Here is a 20,064-nt window from a genome sequence, read left to right as displayed (position 1 = left end):
TTTTCCTCAGTAGGTTAGGCTAGCTCGCCAATGAACCTTATAATCTGCTTGCCTCTGTTTCCCCAGGCTGGGTTTCCAAATATGTGCTTAAAAACAGATTTGCTTGCATGTTTGTATGTATATCACATTTGGGCCTGATGCCTCTGGAGGTCAGCTTTAGATCTCCTGGAACTGGAGTTTCAGATGGTTGTGAACCACTATATGAGTGCTGGGTCCCCTGCAAGAGCAGCAACAAGTGCTCTTAACCACTGAGCCATTTTCCAGCCACGCTCTCTTTTAATGTGGGTTCAAGGATCTCAAACTCAGGTCCTCATGCTTGAAAGCAAAGCACGTTACCAGTTTCTATCTTTAAGCCTCTTCCATGAACTCCATTCTTACACGCTGCCTCTTGCTGGTGACTGATATGCATCTCAAACTGGTATGTCTAAAATCAACCTTTAATTCTTTTTCTTCAGTCTTATTTTACTCTTACTCACTCCTACAAAACTAGGAGCTCATTGCTTTCCTTCCTTCCTTCCTTCCTTCCTTCCTTGTGTTCCTTTTAACTTTATATTTTCTAAAAATTTATTATGTTTACAGTGTTCTGCCAGAAGAGGGCACCAGGTCTCATTACAGATGGTTGTGAGCCACCATGTGGTTGCTGGGAATTGAACTCAGGACCTCTGGCAGAGCAGCCACTGTTCTTAACCTCTGAGCCATCTCTCCAGCTTTACTTAATATTTTTAAAGATGGGAACATTGTTTTCCCTGTCTTCTGTGATACCTGTTCTCTGATTTCTCTTAGTCTGCCTGCCCCTGAGTTGTTGATGGGTCAGGTCTCTCTCTGTTGGATGTCCCTCTCATGCCAATTGCATACTCCCATGTCCATTCCTCAGCTTTGACAACACTCACCCAAACTCCACCGTGTGCCAAGTGCTCTGCCTCCCACACCTGGCCTCTTTTGCTAGTGTTTTCCCTACTTGATGCCACAGGATGCTACGAAGTCCTGGAGCACAGGACTGTGACCTAACACCCAACAGAGTGGAAGTGACCCAGCTCAGGGACAGGCAGGCTGAGGGAACCACAGATAACAGAAACCCATGAGAATGGGAGTGGGGACGGCTGCCCTGGATCTACCCCAGGGTTACCTCTTCTGCTGCCCATCCTTGTCACCTGTCACTTGATACTTGGCTTTATTTCATTTGTAGCACCTCTGGAACTCTGGGCATTCATTCACGTATGCCCATGCCACTATAAGAACACCTTCCTAGATGCTGCCTGTTCACCTTGGCATCTCTATTATTTGACTACGAACATCTAGAGGCCAGGAACCCAGTGCACCCTGGCCCTCACAGCTGCTAAATAGAGGTCGGAGAGGTAAAATTCTCTGCCTCACACTCCTCCCTTAGCCTGGACTTACACCCACATATAATAACCAGAACTGAAGAAACCCAGTCTCACATACATGCATGAACACATGGAGCATGACCTTGGGATTTTGAGTGTGCATGATATGGAAGCTGCCTCAGCCACAGAAACTCACATAACTCATGAAGATCTTCTCTGTAGGCTTCAGGTGTCTCTGGACCTCACAGTCCACAGGGTGGATGACAATGATGCCGTCGTCAGAGAAGACATAGAACACGTTTCCCACGCTGAGGCCTGGGAGAAGTGAACACTGTGTGGTCATGACCTTCTAGCCACTGGTAGGGTCACATAAGGCACAGCAGCATGGTAGAGGGTGTAACATACTTTCCTGGTGGGGAGGGGTCGACAGCCTGTCCACAATACTTCTTGATGGTAGTTGGGACCAGGGAAGGAAGTGTCCCTAAGGCTGGGAACCAATACAGCCCACCACAGATCTGCAGTACCCAATACCCCCTGCTGCTGTGCAGCTGGAACCCAGTCCCTCAAAGATGCCCAGTCTGGGGAGTGCCTGACAGCAATCTCAAGAGCCAATCTTGGGTGTCCCTCTGGGATTCTATGAGGTTAACTAATGTGTATGTGACACACGCTGCCCTTCTGTAAGCTGTGAATATACGTTGCTTTCCTTGGTTGATAATAAAAGCTGCTTTGGCCTATAGCAAGGCAGAATATAGCTAGGCAGGAAAGCCGCACTGCATATAGGGACAAAGAAGTGCAGAGTTGGGGGAGACACAAGCAAGATGCCAGCAGACTGGTAAAAGCCACGGCCAGGTGACAATACATAGATTAATAGAAATGGGTTAATTTAAATGTAAGAGCTAGTTAGCAATAAGCCTGAACTATAGGCCAAACATTCTGTAATCAATATTATTGAGTGATTATTTAGAAGTGTCTGCAGGACAGGGTGGGACACAGAAACGTCTGTTTACATTGCCCTACAGTATCTAAGGCATCATGCCGAAACACCTCTGTCATGAATGGTTTACCTGGCAAACCTTGGGCTGAAACACTGACTCTGGGTACAGTCTCCCTGAGCTGCTTTGAAAGTCAACCACCAGAAGAGCCAACATAAGACTGAAAGCTTAATGTAGCCCACATGGACAGACAGCTACATTTCAGGCTGAGTGTAGTTCTCTCAGTGTGTGGGAACGTGAGAGTCCATACTCAACACGCAGTCAACCTCTAAGGGGACCCAGCCTCCTGACCCACCCCCCAGAAGGTTCTGTTGAAATTTAGTTTCTGCTACTGGGCTCCAAAGGGCTCCCAGCTTCCTTTGCTGCAGTTGTCCTGTCCCATCTTTCCCCCATTAAGACTTGAATATCATCAGAGAAGGCATAGTATTTAGCCACTGAGGTGAGACAGGGTTTGTTGGATGCTTCATCATTGAATCTGAATGCAGCATCCACCAGCCCTACACTCTAAGGTGGTTTCAGTGTGACTTTGGTTCTTAGAGTGCACAGCAACCCCAGTAGACTTGTGCAAGTCTTCACTGAGCAAACCTGAATCCCTCTGCAGCAACCTCTGCCTAGCAGTGTGTCATGCTTAAAAGACACAGAGCACAAGCTGAGTGACATGGCAGCCAGAGAGTGCACTAAGGATCACAGCCAGCAACCCTGCTGTTGGTCTTTATCCCTCGTAAGTACTGTGTCAGGCTCAGTGCCCACTGCTCAGGAGACTGAGCTGGGTCTGTGCATGTGTGTGCCACGTGAGTTTGACTATGAACCCCCTACTCCAGTAATAGGCTCCTCAAGGTTGATGGGGCGGGGAAAGGTGGCCCACTGTGGAAGCAAGAATACATGTGATTACAGGCATGACACAGGACAATCACACTCGGTACCTTCTTCCCGCCACAAGATGTTTGCTACTGTAGCAGCCAAGTGTTAGGAGAGCAGCCACATGACAACCAGAAGAGAAAGAAAAAAGACAATGTCAAATCGTTGCTGCCGTGATTCCTTGGTTTGTGCCATTGAGGAACACTCTAGTAACCCACTCATCATTGGAAGAATCTACATCACTCACTGACCCAGCAATGGTATCGGGCAATGAAGCTGGACCCAGGTGGACACTTCTGGGTCTCAAGATGCTTTTGCTTTCTAAATGGATCTTTAAAACTGGGCCCCAGGATCCCAGCAGCTAATCTGCACCCCCTGCTTCTGTGGACAGTAAGGAATGAGTAGCATCTCACCCTGATTTCCTAGGTCATTTCCAGGAAAGTTGATTTTCAGTTAGGACTCTCCAAGGAAGAGCACTGTTTCAATGAAAAAGGCTTATCTTGGAGTCTGACTGAGGGAGAGGAATTGTATGGCGTCCATGCCATAAATTCTACCTGCAGAACCGCCTGGGGAGGCAGTGGTCCACTTAGTACACTTAGCTCATGAGGTGGTGGTGATGATTCCTAGAGGAGAGGCCACTCTGCTTGTAGTTGTGTACTCATCTAGTAGCATCCCCATACCAGACAGTACTAAACCCCATTCATTCTAGTTTCCTCCTATGCATGCATACCTATGATAAAGTTCAACATATAAATCAGGCAGTACAGAATTACGAATACAATAGAATAATTACAACAAACTGTGATGGAAAAGTTGCTAAAGGAGCTAGAGAAATGGCCTAGTGCTTAGAAGCGTATGCTGCTCCTCTAGAGGATCAGAGTTCAGTTCCCAGCATCCTACATCAGGCAGCTCATAACCACCTATAACTCCAGCTTCAAGGGATCTGGCCCCCTCTTCTGGTCTCTGTAGGAACCTGCACCCAAAAGTTACACATACAAAAATCTTAAAGGGATCATTTCTAGAATTTCAGATCAAAGGAAGCAAAACCATAAATGAGAGGGGACAACTGTCTGTCCTGAGAGCTTCCAGGCCACTGGGATGGAGCGCCTGGTGATGTGAAAGCTTTAGTGACCAAGTTTCCAGCCCATAGGAAGCACGAGCACAGCTCGGGTATTTGGGCTTCCTTGTGGTCCTGGACTTTGTGTCCTGACCAGAGACTTTAATCTTCTATACTTCCAGAGCTGTCTAGGTTGCCTGGAAAGGTCTCCATCTGTACTTAGCTTTGTGTACAGAGGAAATAGATTTATCCCAGCCTTCAGAGACTCCCAGTTGGTGATTGGCCCTGGAGAGTTAATGCAGTCAGTCCCCTTGTCCCCTTAACACTCCCAAACAGCTCAGCAAGGATCTCAGAGGCAATAGTGGACTCACAGGTCTTCCTAGCCGAGTCCTCAATGAAGAGGGAGGAGATATCTTCATCCACGCCCACTTCATTCTTGGCAATGCACGTATATGCCCCTGTGTCTTCATAGCGTACGCTGCCAATGTGGAGTTCACTTCCATTGGCTGTAGAAGGGACAGTGGCTCAAGAGAGGCACTCTCAGGGGGCTCCCTTTCACATGCCCTCCCCACTACCTTCTCAGGAGCTCTGAAGAGTGTTGGGCTAAAAATACAGTCCTTGGGTGTGGCTGGGAGCAGTTAACATTCTTGGGACTGGGCCCAGGACAGGATGGCATTGCTAAAATACAGAGTGTGCTCTGGAATCTGGCCAACGGTCTCTCAGATGCCCATGAGACCTGTGTGCCTGTCATCAGGGGACCTCTGCTTCCTCTTAACATGCCAGGCTCAGCCATGATCTTACCTCTCATTTCCTGTCTGGGGATTCATGTGCAGTTCTTACCCAAGAGGGAGAGCTGTTTGGACATCTGGGCTGAGACATCCATGCCATTTTTCAGCCAAATGATTCTGGGCATGGGAATGCCCTCAGCATGGCATCGCAGGCTGGCTGCTACTCCAGGCTCTTGTGCCTGGGTCTCTGGATAGACACGGATGACTGGTGGCACTGTGGGTGAGAACAGTATTTGTAAGAGCAAATCCACACCTGGCCTTGGGCTGTAACCAAACCCTGAGACCCTGCTCCATAGGGTGAACCCAAGAGGTGACTCTGGAGGCCTCTGAACCAGCTTACAATGATGTCTTTAGCAACCCAATAGCTGAGGGAAAAGGCTGTAAAATGGATCACAGGCAATAAACACATCCGGTGTGGTACCTCGTAATTCATGGCTTCCACTCTTGTTCTAAATATGATCAGAAAGTCATCCAAATATTTAATACTGTTCAGCTGCTGCATGTAAAGAGCATCAGCCACTGGAATTTATCTCTGAATGAATGAAATTTAGATGTATTATTCCTGTTATCGGAAAGCCATTGGATGGGGCCTTAATTTCTTGCAGGAAATGCTTCATGAAGCACTTATGGGCACTGACTGGCAGGCTGCTAATTACATCACGGCTGTGGGGAAGCCCATCGATTTTCCAGTGGGTCATTTTTATTTCTTCACTCTCTAAGCCCTGGGACCTGCATGAGAGGAGGATGTGTCCTCCTTGGCGGGGGAGTGACTCAGCTCTGGACCCTGGTAGCCAAGTCTTAGCTTAGGCATACGACCTGGCCCACTGGATAGATGAGCACAGGTAGGCACGACTCTGGCACATTCCACATTGGACTGGCCCCTCTTACAAGGGCAGGCTGTGGGGAAGGGCTGTTGGAATAGTGGAGATTGTTGGGGAAGAGTCCCCCTCCTGGAAATAAAAGCATCATCATTTCCCATATTCATAGGGGCTTATGTTTACGAATATACTTTACATACTTTAAAGCCAGGGTTTGAGAGTTTATGTAAACAGACTTGAGTATTAAATCACACACCTTTTGGAAAGTGGGGAATGGACTCCTCTTGAAGCAGATAACTGTTTTCTTATCACTATTTGGAAGTTCCTTTGTGTATTAAAAGGAGGAGTCCTGGTATTTGAGATGAGAGAATTTTCTCTGGACTAGCAGAGAACACTTGATATGGACATTGGAGGAGCTGATGGCACTGGCAATGGAGTCTGAGTAAGTAGCATGCTGGTGACCCATGCTCAGTGGACAAAGGACAAGAGAGTAACTCTAGGCTCATTAGGAGCAATAGATCTGCAATTGCTATAGAGACACTTCAGGGGTCCATTTAGCATCTACCAACTCAGCTAGAGTTTCAAGGATTGCCCTGGCTACCTCTGGGGTGAAGTTTTGGGGAAGGAGGGGGAAATCCAAACTAAGCTCAGGGAGCCCCAAGAGCAAGATGTCTGTGCCATTTCTCTCTCTGGTTCTTTGCTCAAAGTTCTGGAGGGAGAGTCTCAGGCGATAGAAGAGGGGCCTTGTCTCTGGTCAAGCCATCAAAGATGGAGGAGGTAAGTGGAACCAGTTGAGATGTGGGTGAGGATTGTTTTTAAGAACACAGGTGTGAACCTCTTTTCTCTGATACCTTGTTCCTATAGGAAAGAATGAACCTTCCTCATACTTCCATCGGGCAGAGAGAAGAATGGGGTCCAAGAATTTAAGTAAGGAGGCTATACCTTAGAGCATTGAGGCTGATGGGTGATTTGAGAAGGTGCTAGAGAAAACCAGGGTTCTAGTTGAGGACTGTCCAGGACCTGAGCATTAGTGATCTCAGACTCTTGCAAGATCTCCATCTATACATAGCAACATGCCTGGAAACCAGAAAGCAAACCTAGAGAAAGGGGTGAAACGGAGGACTCAACTCAAAAGTCAAAAAGAGAGACTGACGAGTAAGTCCATGAAGTGCTTATTTGTAAGAAGAGCAAGTTTGGTCAATGGGAAACTAGAGAAAGAATACAAAGGGGTTTAAGAATGTGAGAATGTGATGGGAGTTGGTGGTGCACGCCTTTAATCCCAGCACTTGGGAGGCAGAGGCAGGTGGATCTCTGTGAGTTCAAGGCCAGCCTGGTCTACAAGAGCTAGTTCCAGGACAGTCTCCAAAGCCACAGAGAAATCCTGTCTTGAAAAAACAAAAATAAAAAAAGAATGTGAGAATGCTCTATTAAATTATAGGTAATCAAAACAAAAACCTCAATGAAATTTAAAAGGAAACTTTAGGCGCTATAGAGTTGGCATTATGTGTGTGTGTGTGTGTGTGTGTGTATGTTGTATGTATGAATAAGCTATGAGTTTATCTCACCTGGTTCTTGTGTTACTTTTCTATTGCTGCGATGAGAACCATGGCCCAGGCAGCTTACAGAACAAAGAGTTTATTTGATGCTTACAGATCATGATCATCATGGCAGCAGATGATGGGCAAGACCTTGGAGCAGTTGTTTAGAGCTTACATCTTATACAAGAATTGGAGGCACAGGCAGAGAGCACTAACTGGGAATGGTGTGGGCTTTTGAAATCTCAAAGCCCATCCCCAAGTGACACACCTCTTCCCACAAGGCCATATTTCCTCATCCTTCCCAAACAGCTCCACCAACTGGGACCCAGTAGTCAAATGTCTGAGCCTATGTGGTCTGATCTCATTCAAAACACCACAGTCCTATGTAAATCAGAATCATAAATGCACTGTTAACTGTTGAAGTCTAGTAGGCATTTCAAGAATGCCTAGACAGATGGCTCAGTGGACAAAGCATTTGCTGTGCAAGTGTGAGGACCTGGGTTCATATCCAAAGTATCCATGTAGAAAACTGGACTCAGTAGCATGCATCTATCATCCCAGCTCTCCTAAGGCAAGATTGGAGGTAGAGGCAAGAGAATCCCCAGATGCTCATGGGGCAGCAGTGAACAAGAGGCCTGTCTCAAGCAAGATGGAATGTAAGGAACAACATCTGAGATTGTCCACTGACCTCTACATGCATGCTTAGGCATGTGCACACCCGTACACACATAAGAACATGTAGACACACATGCATAAAAACACAGAACATGCTCTGTGTATAATAAGTCTCAGTGTCTATTAGCAAACCTATAATCCCAAGTCAAAGGTGGCCAAAAAGAAAACCATTGGATTTTCTTGTTAGGCACCAAAAGAGTCTTTGAAAAAGACCAAACCCCATTTCTTGTTTTGTGAGTCTCAATAGAATAGGAAGAAAATAATGTTTTCTACAATGAAGAGTATATCCATAAAAAGAAGGAACACCACAATTCCTTTCAGGAAAAAGAAAAAGGAGAAAGTAAAGAAAGCAACATTGACTTTGAAGCTCACTGATGTGGTCAAGGAAGGCAAGATATGGGGGGGGCGGTTGTCGATATTAAAGGATGATGTCATGTTTCCAACTGCTGTGACCAAACACCCAGTAGAAATAACTTAAGGAATCTCAGCTCACCTTGGTGGGATGGCATGGTGGTGGGAGGGGCTCTTCCTCTGGTACAACTGAGGCTTTTCATGTTGTGACCAACCAGGAAACAAAACCTTGTGCAGTGGGACCTATTTCTATTAGCAAGACCATCATCTCCTAAGGGCTCTCCAGCCTTCAGAATAACATCACAAACTGAGGACCAAATGTTCAAAACACCCACAGGGGCATTTTAAAATAAAAAAGATTTACATTTATATACATTTATGTGTCCGCTTGTCTGTATGTGTACCATGTGCATGTAGTACCCTGAAGTGCCAGAAGAGGGCGTCGGGTCACTGGAATTACAGGAGGTTGTGTGCCACCCCCTGTGGGTCCTGGAACCTTGGTCCTTACGTAAATACTCTTAACCACTAAGCCATCTCTTTAGGCTCTTAGAGGGACATTTAAGATTGTAACCATATAATAGAGAACAATGATATTTTAGGTAGCTAAAGGACACAAACCCAAAAAGATAGTAATGATTACATGAATATAATAAAGAGCTAGTACCAAAACACATAAAATGAATAGTATCTTATAGATCAGTGGAGACCAGAGAGACAACAGACTGGACCCAAGTGATGAAAACTATAAAATGTCACTGACAGCATAAGAAAGTAACAATTCCAGGGAGGTCATTGATTAGGAGATTTCCCATTGTCACAAACAAGGTCTGACAAGTTAACCCACAGACTGAATCTAATTTCAATTAAAACCAGTCCATTGGGGCTTGACAAAATAATTCTGAGTGTATCTAGCAAGGAAAAAAATTCAATGCATGGCTGAGGAAACTGAGAAATGGCATTGTCCCTTGCCATTCTGCTAAACCAAGATATCACAGAGCATTACAACACTGAATGGGGGGCCGAGGGCCTCCTCCTCTTTGAGCCCAACACCTGGCTAATGACCTTGATTGATTTTCACAACCCTCTGTCAATTCCATATCGGGCAGCTGACAGCTATGAAATACCAGTTGGTGTCAGGCATGATGCACACAGTGTAAGAGCCTTGGTCCCTTGCTGCATGGCAGAGCTTTCTGTGTGGGAAAGATGCCTACACAACTAGTTGCAAATGTGAAGGTCACTTCCAGGGAGCCCTGGGGGGCAAAGCCTAGCAGGCTTCACTCTCCTCCTCCTACAGGGGAGATTATTGGTGCAGAATTCCTTCAGGGAACTAGAGAGATGAGGAATGGGACTGGTTCCCGCAGTGGCTGGCCCCAGCTCTGGAGACTGCCCTTGGCCTCTGCTCTGATCTCCGACAGGAATGTGTGTGTAGACCGAGATGTTTCACACTTGAGCAGGAATCATCTATCTGATCACGTGTAATGAGCACCCCTTTCCTCCCCAACGCCCCACTGACTGTGTGCACTGCTCTGAGATGGGAGCTTTTCCAGACCAATTTGGGACTCAATTTAAACTAAAATATGTGACAGTGTTCTAGAACAAAAGGACACCTGACCGAAAGCCAAGGGCATAGGATGAGTCACTCAATAAAAATACATGCCTAAATTCAAGGCACTAAGCTCTCCATAGGCTGGGGGTGGGGATGGGTGTGGGTGGGGTGAACGGGACAGGATGTGCAGTGACACACACACATGCCCTCTGACAGCCTGGAGGTTTCCTTGAGGGTGAGACAAGTCTCCTTGAGGGGAATCAGAGAAGGACTGAAGAGAGGACTTGCTGCCCCCACATCTAATGCCTCTTTCTCCCCAGCTTGCCTCAAACCTCTGAGTGATTTGTCCCCGTGTAATGACATCATGCCATGGTGTTCTGCTGGGCCCACCCTCTTACATCTCCCCTCTGCCATCTGGAATTCATACTCTCATCTACAGTCTCCTTTACCTCTCCCCTGGAGGCCTGGCTTTCTCCTGAGGACACTGCTTCTCTTGCAGCTTCCTAGGGATAGCCCCATATTTAGGCCCCCGCCCCCCGCCCTACTTAATTAATTCGATGCCCGTGTGATAGAACCTAGGGCTTCATACATGCTAAGCAAGTGCTGCACAACTGACTTATGTCCTCAGCTGTCTTTTTTCGGCCGGGGGGGGGGGGGCGGGAAGGGGAGACTGAAGCAGGAGGATCTGTAGCCCTTGTGGGCTTTTAATTGGTGATTCTCCTGCCTCAATTCCCGAAGAGCTGGGACTATGGGCCCGTGCTTAAGACTTCTCTTCCTATCCTGGGGCTGGGAAGTGGGGCAGGAGTCTCACTTCTTGGTCATTCTTGTTCCCTTCCTGGACACCCTCTAACACCCCTCATTCACTCCTCACCTTTTCTCACTTCTTGAGACTCTCTCCCCTCAGCTCATAAAGTCTGTCCATTGTCTCCTAGATTAAAGAAAGCAAAGTAACTCTAAAGCATCCCCAAAGAGGCTGCTCTTGCCTCTGACTGCTCACTCCACCCCTTTCCTCCTCCTTCATCCCTCAGTCCTCCCTCAGCCAGTCCCAGCCACATGAACCTGCCACCCACTGGGAACTGCTCTTCTCTGGGCCATGGTGGCGTCCACAAGCCGAGCCTGACTCAGCAGCCCTCATCGTTGCCCTGGCCTGTCTGTACTGCACCACAGAGCTGAGGGATCTTTGTAAGCTGCTGTCTCCACCTGGCCCTAGGCGTCCCTCCTAGTTCCCACTGGGTTCTCTCTGTCACCTGTTCAGCTGGCTGTACTTAAACCCCGCCCCCACCACCCCATGCTGGAGCTCCACCCTGCAGGTCTCCACCCTTCACTAGCCTAACCCATCCATAGACTTGACACGGGTCTCCTGTCACATCTGAGATGCATCCCTGCAGCTCTGACCTTGCCCTTAAAGCAAACTTTCTCATTTCAGGAAAGGGCAGACTCTCCTTGTCAGAACACCAGGGGGCGCCTTTGACCTTTGACCTCCACACAACCTTTCATCAACACTCCCTGCCATCTCTCTCCTGCCACCCCATGTTAACCATGTACATCACCTCTGATTTTCCTTACCCCTGCGTTTTAGAAATTTCTTCCATAGCACCTTTGCCCATTGCCACCGAGAGGACGTGGCAGGCCAGAGCTTGTGGATTTGTTGAATGAATGAATGGGGGTGTATAGTAAATAAGGGGGTAGGGAGAAGAGCACCTCACAACAAACGGAACAAGTCTATGGCAGGAAGGCCACGGGTTAGCTGTTAGGGAAACTGAGGAGTTGATGGAGCTGGAATGAGGAGGTGAAGCTCAGAGAAGGGCTGGCTGGACGGCAGTGCTCTGGTGTATGTACATACAAGAAGGGCATACAACTCTAAGTTGCATTCAGGAATCTGGGCTCATGGGAACAATTAGCTGCCATGCTCCTCCATGAGCCAGTGGTCAGGTCCCTCAGCATCTCCCAGAGTAGCTGGTGTAGAGCAGAGTGACAGCTAGGTCAGCAGCAGTGGGGACTGGGGGAGATGGACCCTGTGGGCCATCCTGGGCACCGGGCAGGGGCAGGACCAGAGGTCCCTTGGTCTCCTCAGCTCCTGTTCTGTCCTGGGCGGTGACACGGAAGGCAAAACAGCTTTGCCAAGGAAGCCGTCTTGCTTAAAATCGACCATTTGCTGAGGATGAAACTCACATGAGGGATTAACAGAATCACAGTTCTGCTGGGTGGGCACTTAATGCCTGCCTATAAAACCCAACAGTTCTCCAGTGGGTGAGACCCAGGCTCTGAGTGAGCACCTGGCCTGCACCCACCTAGCCCTGATCCCCGCAGTCACAAGCTTTGGCCATACCCAGTGCCAGCTCTGTGGAGTCTACCAGGACAGAGCAGTCCTGAGGAGAAACCTGGGCTGTGACACATCCACGTGGGTCCCCGTCAGAGCAAAACAAAGATGCCAGCTCTCAGTAGCATGGTAAGAACACAACAGTTTTTCTTGTGTCCCAGACCACATGGCTCCCAAGATCTCAGGCCCCATCTTTTGCACATTGAAAAGAATATGAAACTAAGCTATCATAGACAAACATATTTTCTTTTAAATTTGCAAAAACCTTCATATGATTCCATAAGGGGGTACGGAGACAGCTCAGTTGGTAGAGAACTTGCCTTGAGAACATGAAGATCTGAGTTCCATTCATAGAACCCACATAAAAAGACTGGGTGTGGTATAATCCCCATAAACCAGGAGGAAGAGAAAGGTAGGCAGTCCCTGGGGTTCTCTGGCCAGCCCACCTAACCTAGCCGACTTGGTGAGCTCCAGGCCAGTGAGAGACTGTCTCAAAAATAATAAGGTGGGTGGCCTCTCAAGAATGACCCTGAAGTTCACCTCTGGCCTCCCCATGCAGGTGCACCCACACCCACACCCATGTGTCCACCCACACTCCATTTGTATCCATAACACAGAGGCCCTTTTTCTCTGGGAATCATCTCTCATTGCCAAGGTTTAGGCAGCATAAACATGTGCTTAAGTAAGAAGTCACAAAAGTACCAAGCTGGAGTAATAAGCAGATTTGAAGATGATTATTGTGTTTTGGGGATGAATCACTCCTTGTCTGAACTGCGGGGAGGTCGAAGGTATTTTTAATTTAAGGGATTAATCATTGATGTCTGAAGTTCTCGATCCTGCCCATGAAAGCAATGCAGGAGCTTTGCAGGAAGTTATAAATCATGTCAGCATTTGGGCCTCATCTCTGGAAGCCTGGGCTATGGGTAAGTTATACTAATAATTTGTGGGGATAGTGTAGCTTCCTGGGAGGGTTCTTTCAAGCAGCTAGGTTAGCAGCCATGGAAGTGGGGGTTCCCAGAAGATGGTGTTAGCCCAGTCTGTGTATGGGATCCCAACTCTGCTACCAGACAGCTTGGGAGCAACATGGCTCTAGGGAGAAGCAACCTATATTTTGGATGGTCATTTTTTTCTTGGGCCTCTATTTTCCCATCTGTGTAATGTGCTGGAGGCCCTGAAAGTGGCCACCAGCTTTGATCATCATCTACCAACTATGACTAACCATGGCTTAAGATAAACACAGAACCTCCCCCAAGTCTGCCACTCCTGTATCCCTGTATTTCCTAAACATCTTCCTGCCAGGCCAGGAAGGCAGCAAACTAGACCTCCAACGGCACAGCTAGGCAGATGAGCAAAACTCCACCCAAGCTGCTCAGGGCCATCTTGCATACCATCAAGTGTGGGGTGGATGGTGAAAAGAATAGGTCAGTGTTACTACACACGTCCCCCTCCTTCCTCATGACACTCTTTAATGAGTCAAACAGTCCTCTGAGAACTACCAGGGTCTTCCTAGTCTTCTAGTCTCCTGCACAGGGGCTTCTCCTTCAGCACCAAGCCATAGCCCACAAAGATCTTTATCCCCTTCTTCTGCAAGATTCCTACAGTGACCCAGTCCTCCTTCCTGGAAACCATGCAACATCAGGAATCACTGATCATAGAACTTAATGAGCCCTCCAGGGAACTGGGTGACACCTGGCTAAGTGTTCTATCAACTTCCTAGGTCTGAGACTTCCATGCATTGCTTTTTCCTCTCTTTCAATGGCTGGTTCTGACCTGGTCTGAGCTGTGCACTAGGCTTGGAGACATAGGATGCAGGGCTCCTGTCCTCTGTTTCCCCAGATTGTGCCATCTAGAGAACCACAGCAAAGACCTGACAACTACCTACTCTATACCCCATATACAAATTCTCTAAGGGCAGCAGCATGGCATCCCAACTGGTAGGCATTGGCCCTCAGTGTTGTCAAGGTCTCTCTCTCTCTCTCTCTCTCTCTCTCTCTCTCTCTCTCTCTCTGTGTGTGTGTGTATGTATGTGTGCTTTAAGAGCAAGTCACCCCAGTTATCAAAGTTCCAGTGACCTTGTCTATAAGATAGGGATGGCATAAGTAGGTATTCAGTAAATGTTACTGCTGTAATTATGGATCTCAAAACATCCTATGTCTTTCCACATAGATACAACTTGGTTCCTTCTAAGTCGGACAGAACTTTAACCCCTGAAGTACTTTGAAAACTTCCTGCCTTTTTTAGGGGGTCAGCATGCCATTAACTTGTATCACAGAGAGACAACCAGGGTCTACTTTAGAGGTGATCACATGAGGGTGCTGAGTGTCTTCATGAATGCCAGGAGCTTTATATAGTACCATACAGGACCAGCCATCCAGCAGGCCACACAATGAAGTAGGAAGCTGATCACAAGGTATCCAGCTCCTAGCATCTCTCCCTGTACTATCAGTGGTCCTTCCTTTGGCTAGGAGAGAAGTCTTGAATCTTTCAACAGTTAGAGCATGGATCAATGAACCTATCCCTCAGAAGCTCTCCAGGCCAGGTGTAACAGTTCATTTTCATTGCCAGCTTGACTAGACACATCTTGACATACTGGTAAGGGTGTTATTAGAGAGAAAACCTGAAGTGGGGAGACCCATCCTAACTGTGCCTAGAATCATGCTATGGTTTGGGTCCCAGGCTGAGTACAGAGGAGAAGGTGAGATAAGCACCACCATTCATCTTTCTGTTTTCTGACTGTGATTGGCAGCCTCACATTCCCAGTGCCACACCTTTTCCTCCGTGATGGATACTGTACCCTCAAACCCTGAGCCCAAATCTAGCCTTCATCCCTGGAGTCACTTTTTCATCAGGTAGTGGGCTGCAGTAATGAGAGAGGTATCTAAGACACCAGGTGAGCAGTCTGTTTCCCATCTTTAGAAGCAGTCTAAGCCCAGAAATGCCCATGGTTCTGGGACCTTGCTCTTGAATCCATTCTCACCATAAACCCATGCTTAGCTTCTCAGGTCCCCAGGGCCAGAAGGTCTAAGCATGGGGGCCTGCTACATCGTTTATGAAGGAACTGGAGATTTAGAGCCTCCTCCAGTGGTGGAGACATCTAGAAGGTTCTCAAGCTGGAGTCCCACCATCTTCATGTTTGTCTTAGAGAGACAAAGGGCACAAGAAGCCCTGGCTCTCTCCTTGTGCTTTAGGCTCTTTAAATTTTAAGATTTAGTTTTATTTATGTGTGTGTCCATCTGTGTGTGGATATGTGAATGTGAGTGTAGGTAGCTGTGGAGGCCAGAAGAGGGCACTAGATCCTCTGGCGCTATAGTTGGTTGTGAGCCATTGGGTATGAATGCTGAGAATTGAATTTATATCCCCTGGAAGAGCAGGGAGCACTCTTAACTACTGAGCCAAGTCTCCAGCCCTGTGCCTTGGGCTCTTGTCAAGTGAGTCTGGATAGGAGGCTTTGGGATACCAGATAACTGTACATCTGTAGCCTGCCTGAGGATCTGAGGAGCTGGAACAGAAAGTAGAGCTGTTTTGCAACTGAACATTCCACAAATCATCAGCCTCTAGACATCACTTGTCAGAGTCAAATGGTGACATTCTCTGCAGAGCACATGTTCTACCAGGGCCAGTCCCCGCTAGGAGTGTCCCTTATTACCTGCTTGCTGCACAGAAGTGCAGTCCCTAAATGACCCCCAAATCTCTGGGTTGGTTCCTGTTGGGATATAATAACTAGGAACACTTGGGTTATGATGGTGAAACCCAGATAGATTTTTTAAAAAATAGGCAGTCTCATGTAGCCCAGGCTGGCTCCAGACTCATTAGTCAAGGATACCCTTGAACACCTGATCCTCTTATCTCTACCTCCTGAATGCTACCTTCACAGTTTGTGGGGTTCTGGAGACCAAACCCAGGGCTTTGTACATGCTAGGTAAACACTCTTTCAATTGAGTTAAATTGCCAGCTAGAATCCCAGATATTTAATCTAGATACACAGATATGAAATCCCAAAGGTACATCCCAGCTTGAGGGAAATTCTACTAAGATACTACTTGGACATGGACATATATGAAAGTGCCACGGACACTCTGTCAAGGTAAACACAGGGCAAGCTGAAGATACCCAGTTATCTCTAAATGGCTTGCCATTCACCCTGGATCCTTGAGGTCAGTGAAGGTTAATCTATTATGTCATCATTCTTAACAGCTCACTCTCTCTCTTTGGGAGAAGTCCCAATCACCAGCTGTCACAGAGGATCTGGGAGCTGAGTCGCCTCACTATTCCCTGATACCCGAGTGCCTGGTCCAGGCCTGATCAAATACAGCTGGGCTTGGTGGGATGAGGCTAATTCCCTTGACATGATGGTCCAGGACAGGACTTCAGGGAGATTGGGGCTTGTTTTGATGGTGGATGGAGCCAGGCTGAGATGGCAAGCAGTATGATATAGAGGTAGGCTAACTCCAAAATGGCCCTAGAGAGTAAGTGATCTTCCTTAAAAGCCACTCATAAAGTAGGTAATAACATTCCAATTGAGAGTCTATACAAAGTGCTTTTCCAAGGCTGGCTACCAATGTGCTCATAGACACTGGCTTGAAAAACTGCTGGGTGGGGGATGAGGGTGGTCAAAGGGGATCAGTTTTTCCTGGTCTTCAAGATACTTGGTAACATATGGACCTGAGTGAGTGAAGACAATCCCTTCAAACATGCCCATCCTCACTGGCTGAGAGAAGGCTCATGGATCCCTGTGGGGAAGGGCTGCTGAAAGGAACAGTGCCCCCTAGATGCACAGCGATGTGCTGTTAAGTCACCTGTAAGAGCAATGGTGACTTGGACTCAGGTTCTGAAATTGCTAGATCCAGAGATCAAGGTATCACGTTCCCTGTGGGCCACGCCTGCCCCATACTTCACAGTAGCCAATGGAGCCTCAGCAGCCCAGGGTGACTTGCCTGCATGACTCATCCCCAAGCCCCCTACCCCAGCATTTGGATTCATTTTATCTGTGGAAGCCTTGGGTAAACCAGACCTAGCACTTTCTAAGCCATTCCCTTTATTACAGCAGATGGGCTATTTATGTCTTTAGCAAGACAAAATGCAAGAGAGAATAAGGTTTGCTCGGAGCAGTGTGGAGGGTGCTTTGAGGGGACAACATGCACGGAGCCATTTACTAACCATTCACCTGCAGGACGTGGGTCTGGAACAGCTGCTCATGGCCCACGGCGTGGCAGGTGTAGTTGCCCATGTGGATTGTGGTCACCTTGGTGATGTATAGGGAATCGTCCTCTCCGAAGTCCTATGGGCAAAAGAACAAGGATGAGATTCGCTTCTGTCGAGCAGACAGGACAGCTGGTGAGTGAGTTTTCTAGGAAAAAACATCTCCCTCCCTGGTGCCTCCTCCTCCTCCTCCTCCTCCTCCTCCTCCTCCTCCTCCTCCTCCTGCTCCTCCTCCTCCTCCTCCTAGTGGCCAAGACCTCTCCTATTCTGCAATCAAACTCCCTTTAGCTCCTGGGAATGCGGCTTGTTTCACAGGAATCTTGGTCACCTGGTGGAAGGCTTGATTCTGGAGGGAAGGCCTTATTGAGAGCAAAGATTGACAAACTTTCTTAAAGGAATAGACAGTAAATATTTCAGCCTCCAGAGTCTTCTGGTTTCTGTCAACCCCTTGGCTCTGCCACGATAGCATGACCATAGCCAGGATGATATGCACGAGTGTGGCTGGGTTTGGTGGCATCTATGGACTCTAGTTTGCTTAACCATGGTTCAAATTCCATCTAGATCCCCAAGTGAGTATAGACAGCTTATGGGATCAGAATCACCCAAGGAAAGAGACAGAACTGATAGGAATATGGGACAAACCAAAACAAAGCAGGGTCATGGGAGAGACAGGGGCCCATTCTCAGGGTTTCTACAGGAAGTGACCCTGTGAGTCTTGGCTCAGAGATCCTTGCAACCTCCTAGGATGGCTCTTCCTGGGTCAGAACCCAGGGGAGAGGTATGCAGAGGGGTCCAAAGAACACAGGACACCAGCACTTCGTTTTCTTGCAGAGCTGTTCATGAAGCCAGGCCCTTCCAGGCACCAGCTGCCGATAAGTTAGGGCTCAAGATTTCTTAGTTATCTATGGAAATCCCTCAGTAGGTTTGGCTTTAGCTACCAGACATCTCCAAGGATGTGGCACTTGGTATTATCGAAGGCCTCAGCTTATGGGTAAGAAAAAAGGGCTGCCCAGGGTTGTATGTTGGAGACATGAGGACAGCCAGCAGAGATACTCAGGAGATCCAGAATTGGCTGCAGCTCTGCCACTGACCAAAATCCCTGTAGTCCCCACCTATGAGCTGTGGACAATACATGTGTCCTGGCTGCCTGATGGGGGTGTTGGGAACCCAGCAAAAGAAAGTATAGGGGTACATGCCTGTGATGCCAGCACTTGGGAGGTGGAGGCAGGAGGATGGGGAGTCCTTGTGAGCTTGAGGCTAACCTGGGCTGTATGAGATCCTGCCCTAGTTGAGGCTAACCTGGGTTGTATGAGACCCTGCCCTAGTCGACTTTCTTTTGCTGTTATAAAACACTTACCAAGATCAGCTTGTGGAGGAAAGGGCTTAGTTCAGCTTACAGGTTATAGGCTATCATCAAGCAAATCCAGGGCAGGAACTCAAGCAGAGACCATGGATTACTCAGCCTTCTTCCCAAGGGTGCCGCCACCTGCAGTGGCCCCTACACTGATCATTAATCAAGAAGAGGCCAAACAGACGTGGCTACAGGTCAATCTAATGGAGGCAGTTCCTCAATTGTGGTTCCCTCTTCTCAGGTGACTCTAGTTTGTGTCAAGTTGGCAAAAACTAAAAAGCACAGACCCTATCCAAACCAAACCAACCCAATCAAGCCAAACTAAATCAAACCAAAACAATACCCAAGAAAAAGGAATGCACATAAAGATATTTTCTGGTATGGGACACATGGCACACACGCAGGCCATTGTTTTTCCTGATAGTAACATCTAGTTCTCTCTCCTGCCTGCTCTTATCTTCTCCAAGCTCCCTTGGTCTGCAAAGGCCAAGCTATGGTGCATAGGATGTCTGAGCAGCTCCTGGGGTCACTTCTTAGTGCACTGTTCCTGCTCCTGCAGCAATGACACTCTCCTTGGCTCATACTCCCAGGGCCTGATCACAACCACATGAGCCCCCCTTTAAAGATGCTTTTGGGGGTTGGGGCTGTGGCTCAGTTGGCAGAGTGCTTGCTTAGTATGCGCAGAGCCTGAGGTTGAGGCCTAGAGCACACACACGGGGTGTGATGGCACACACCTGAAATTCCAGCATGGAAACGGCGGAGGTGGGAGGATCAGGTCATCCTCAGCTATACACTGCATTCAAGGCCAGCTGGGACACATGAGCTCATATTTCAAAGGGGAAAAACAAAAAAAGGTGCTTTTGGGCTAAATTAGCCCAATGAAGGATGAGCAAAAGTGCAAAGCTGTGCCAGGAAGGTTGATAGTGAACATGGCTCCTGCTTTCAGTATCAGAAAAAAAAGGCCTACCATGCTCTCATCTTAAAGAAGGGTTCTGGAAACTTGCACATGGACCATGAAACATCACCTTGCTGAAAAGATCCCATCCCTACCATTCCATGGAAGCCTCCGTAATAAAAGAACACAGCAGATAGCTGACTTATCCTATGTCATAATTGAGCCATAAGGGCTCACACCTGAGTTGCTGATGAAAAATTAATGGCTGGTCAATGTTGGGATGACATATTCTGTCTAAGCTGTTTCCTGAGTCAGGACATATGTTGAGAAAAATGTTTTGCTTGGAGTACA

At 47.8% G+C, this 20,064-nt stretch overlaps 1 protein-coding gene across 2 annotated transcripts in view; it reads right to left on the bottom strand.

Moving 5' to 3' along the window:
* Fstl4 (follistatin like 4) overlaps positions 1-20,064 on the bottom strand; it is a 684,516-nt gene that overhangs the window by 24,177 nt on the left and 640,275 nt on the right. For both annotated transcript variants that reach the window (XM_035447502.1, XM_035447503.1), the window contains 4 exons: positions 17,426-17,546; positions 5,073-5,234; positions 4,604-4,738; positions 1,522-1,640 (listed from right to left, as the gene is read on the bottom strand). In XM_035447502.1, coding sequence (XP_035303393.1) covers positions 1,522-1,640; positions 4,604-4,738; positions 5,073-5,234; positions 17,426-17,546 — 537 coding nt within the window. The remainder of the gene's footprint in view (positions 1-1,521; positions 1,641-4,603; positions 4,739-5,072; positions 5,235-17,425; positions 17,547-20,064) is intronic.

This window comes from Cricetulus griseus, chromosome 7 (genome assembly GCF_003668045.3).
Source record: "Cricetulus griseus strain 17A/GY chromosome 7, alternate assembly CriGri-PICRH-1.0, whole genome shotgun sequence".
In the NCBI taxonomy this organism is placed as follows: Eukaryota; Metazoa; Chordata; class Mammalia; order Rodentia; family Cricetidae; genus Cricetulus; species Cricetulus griseus.
This window is presented reverse-complemented; position numbering and strand designations above follow the sequence as displayed.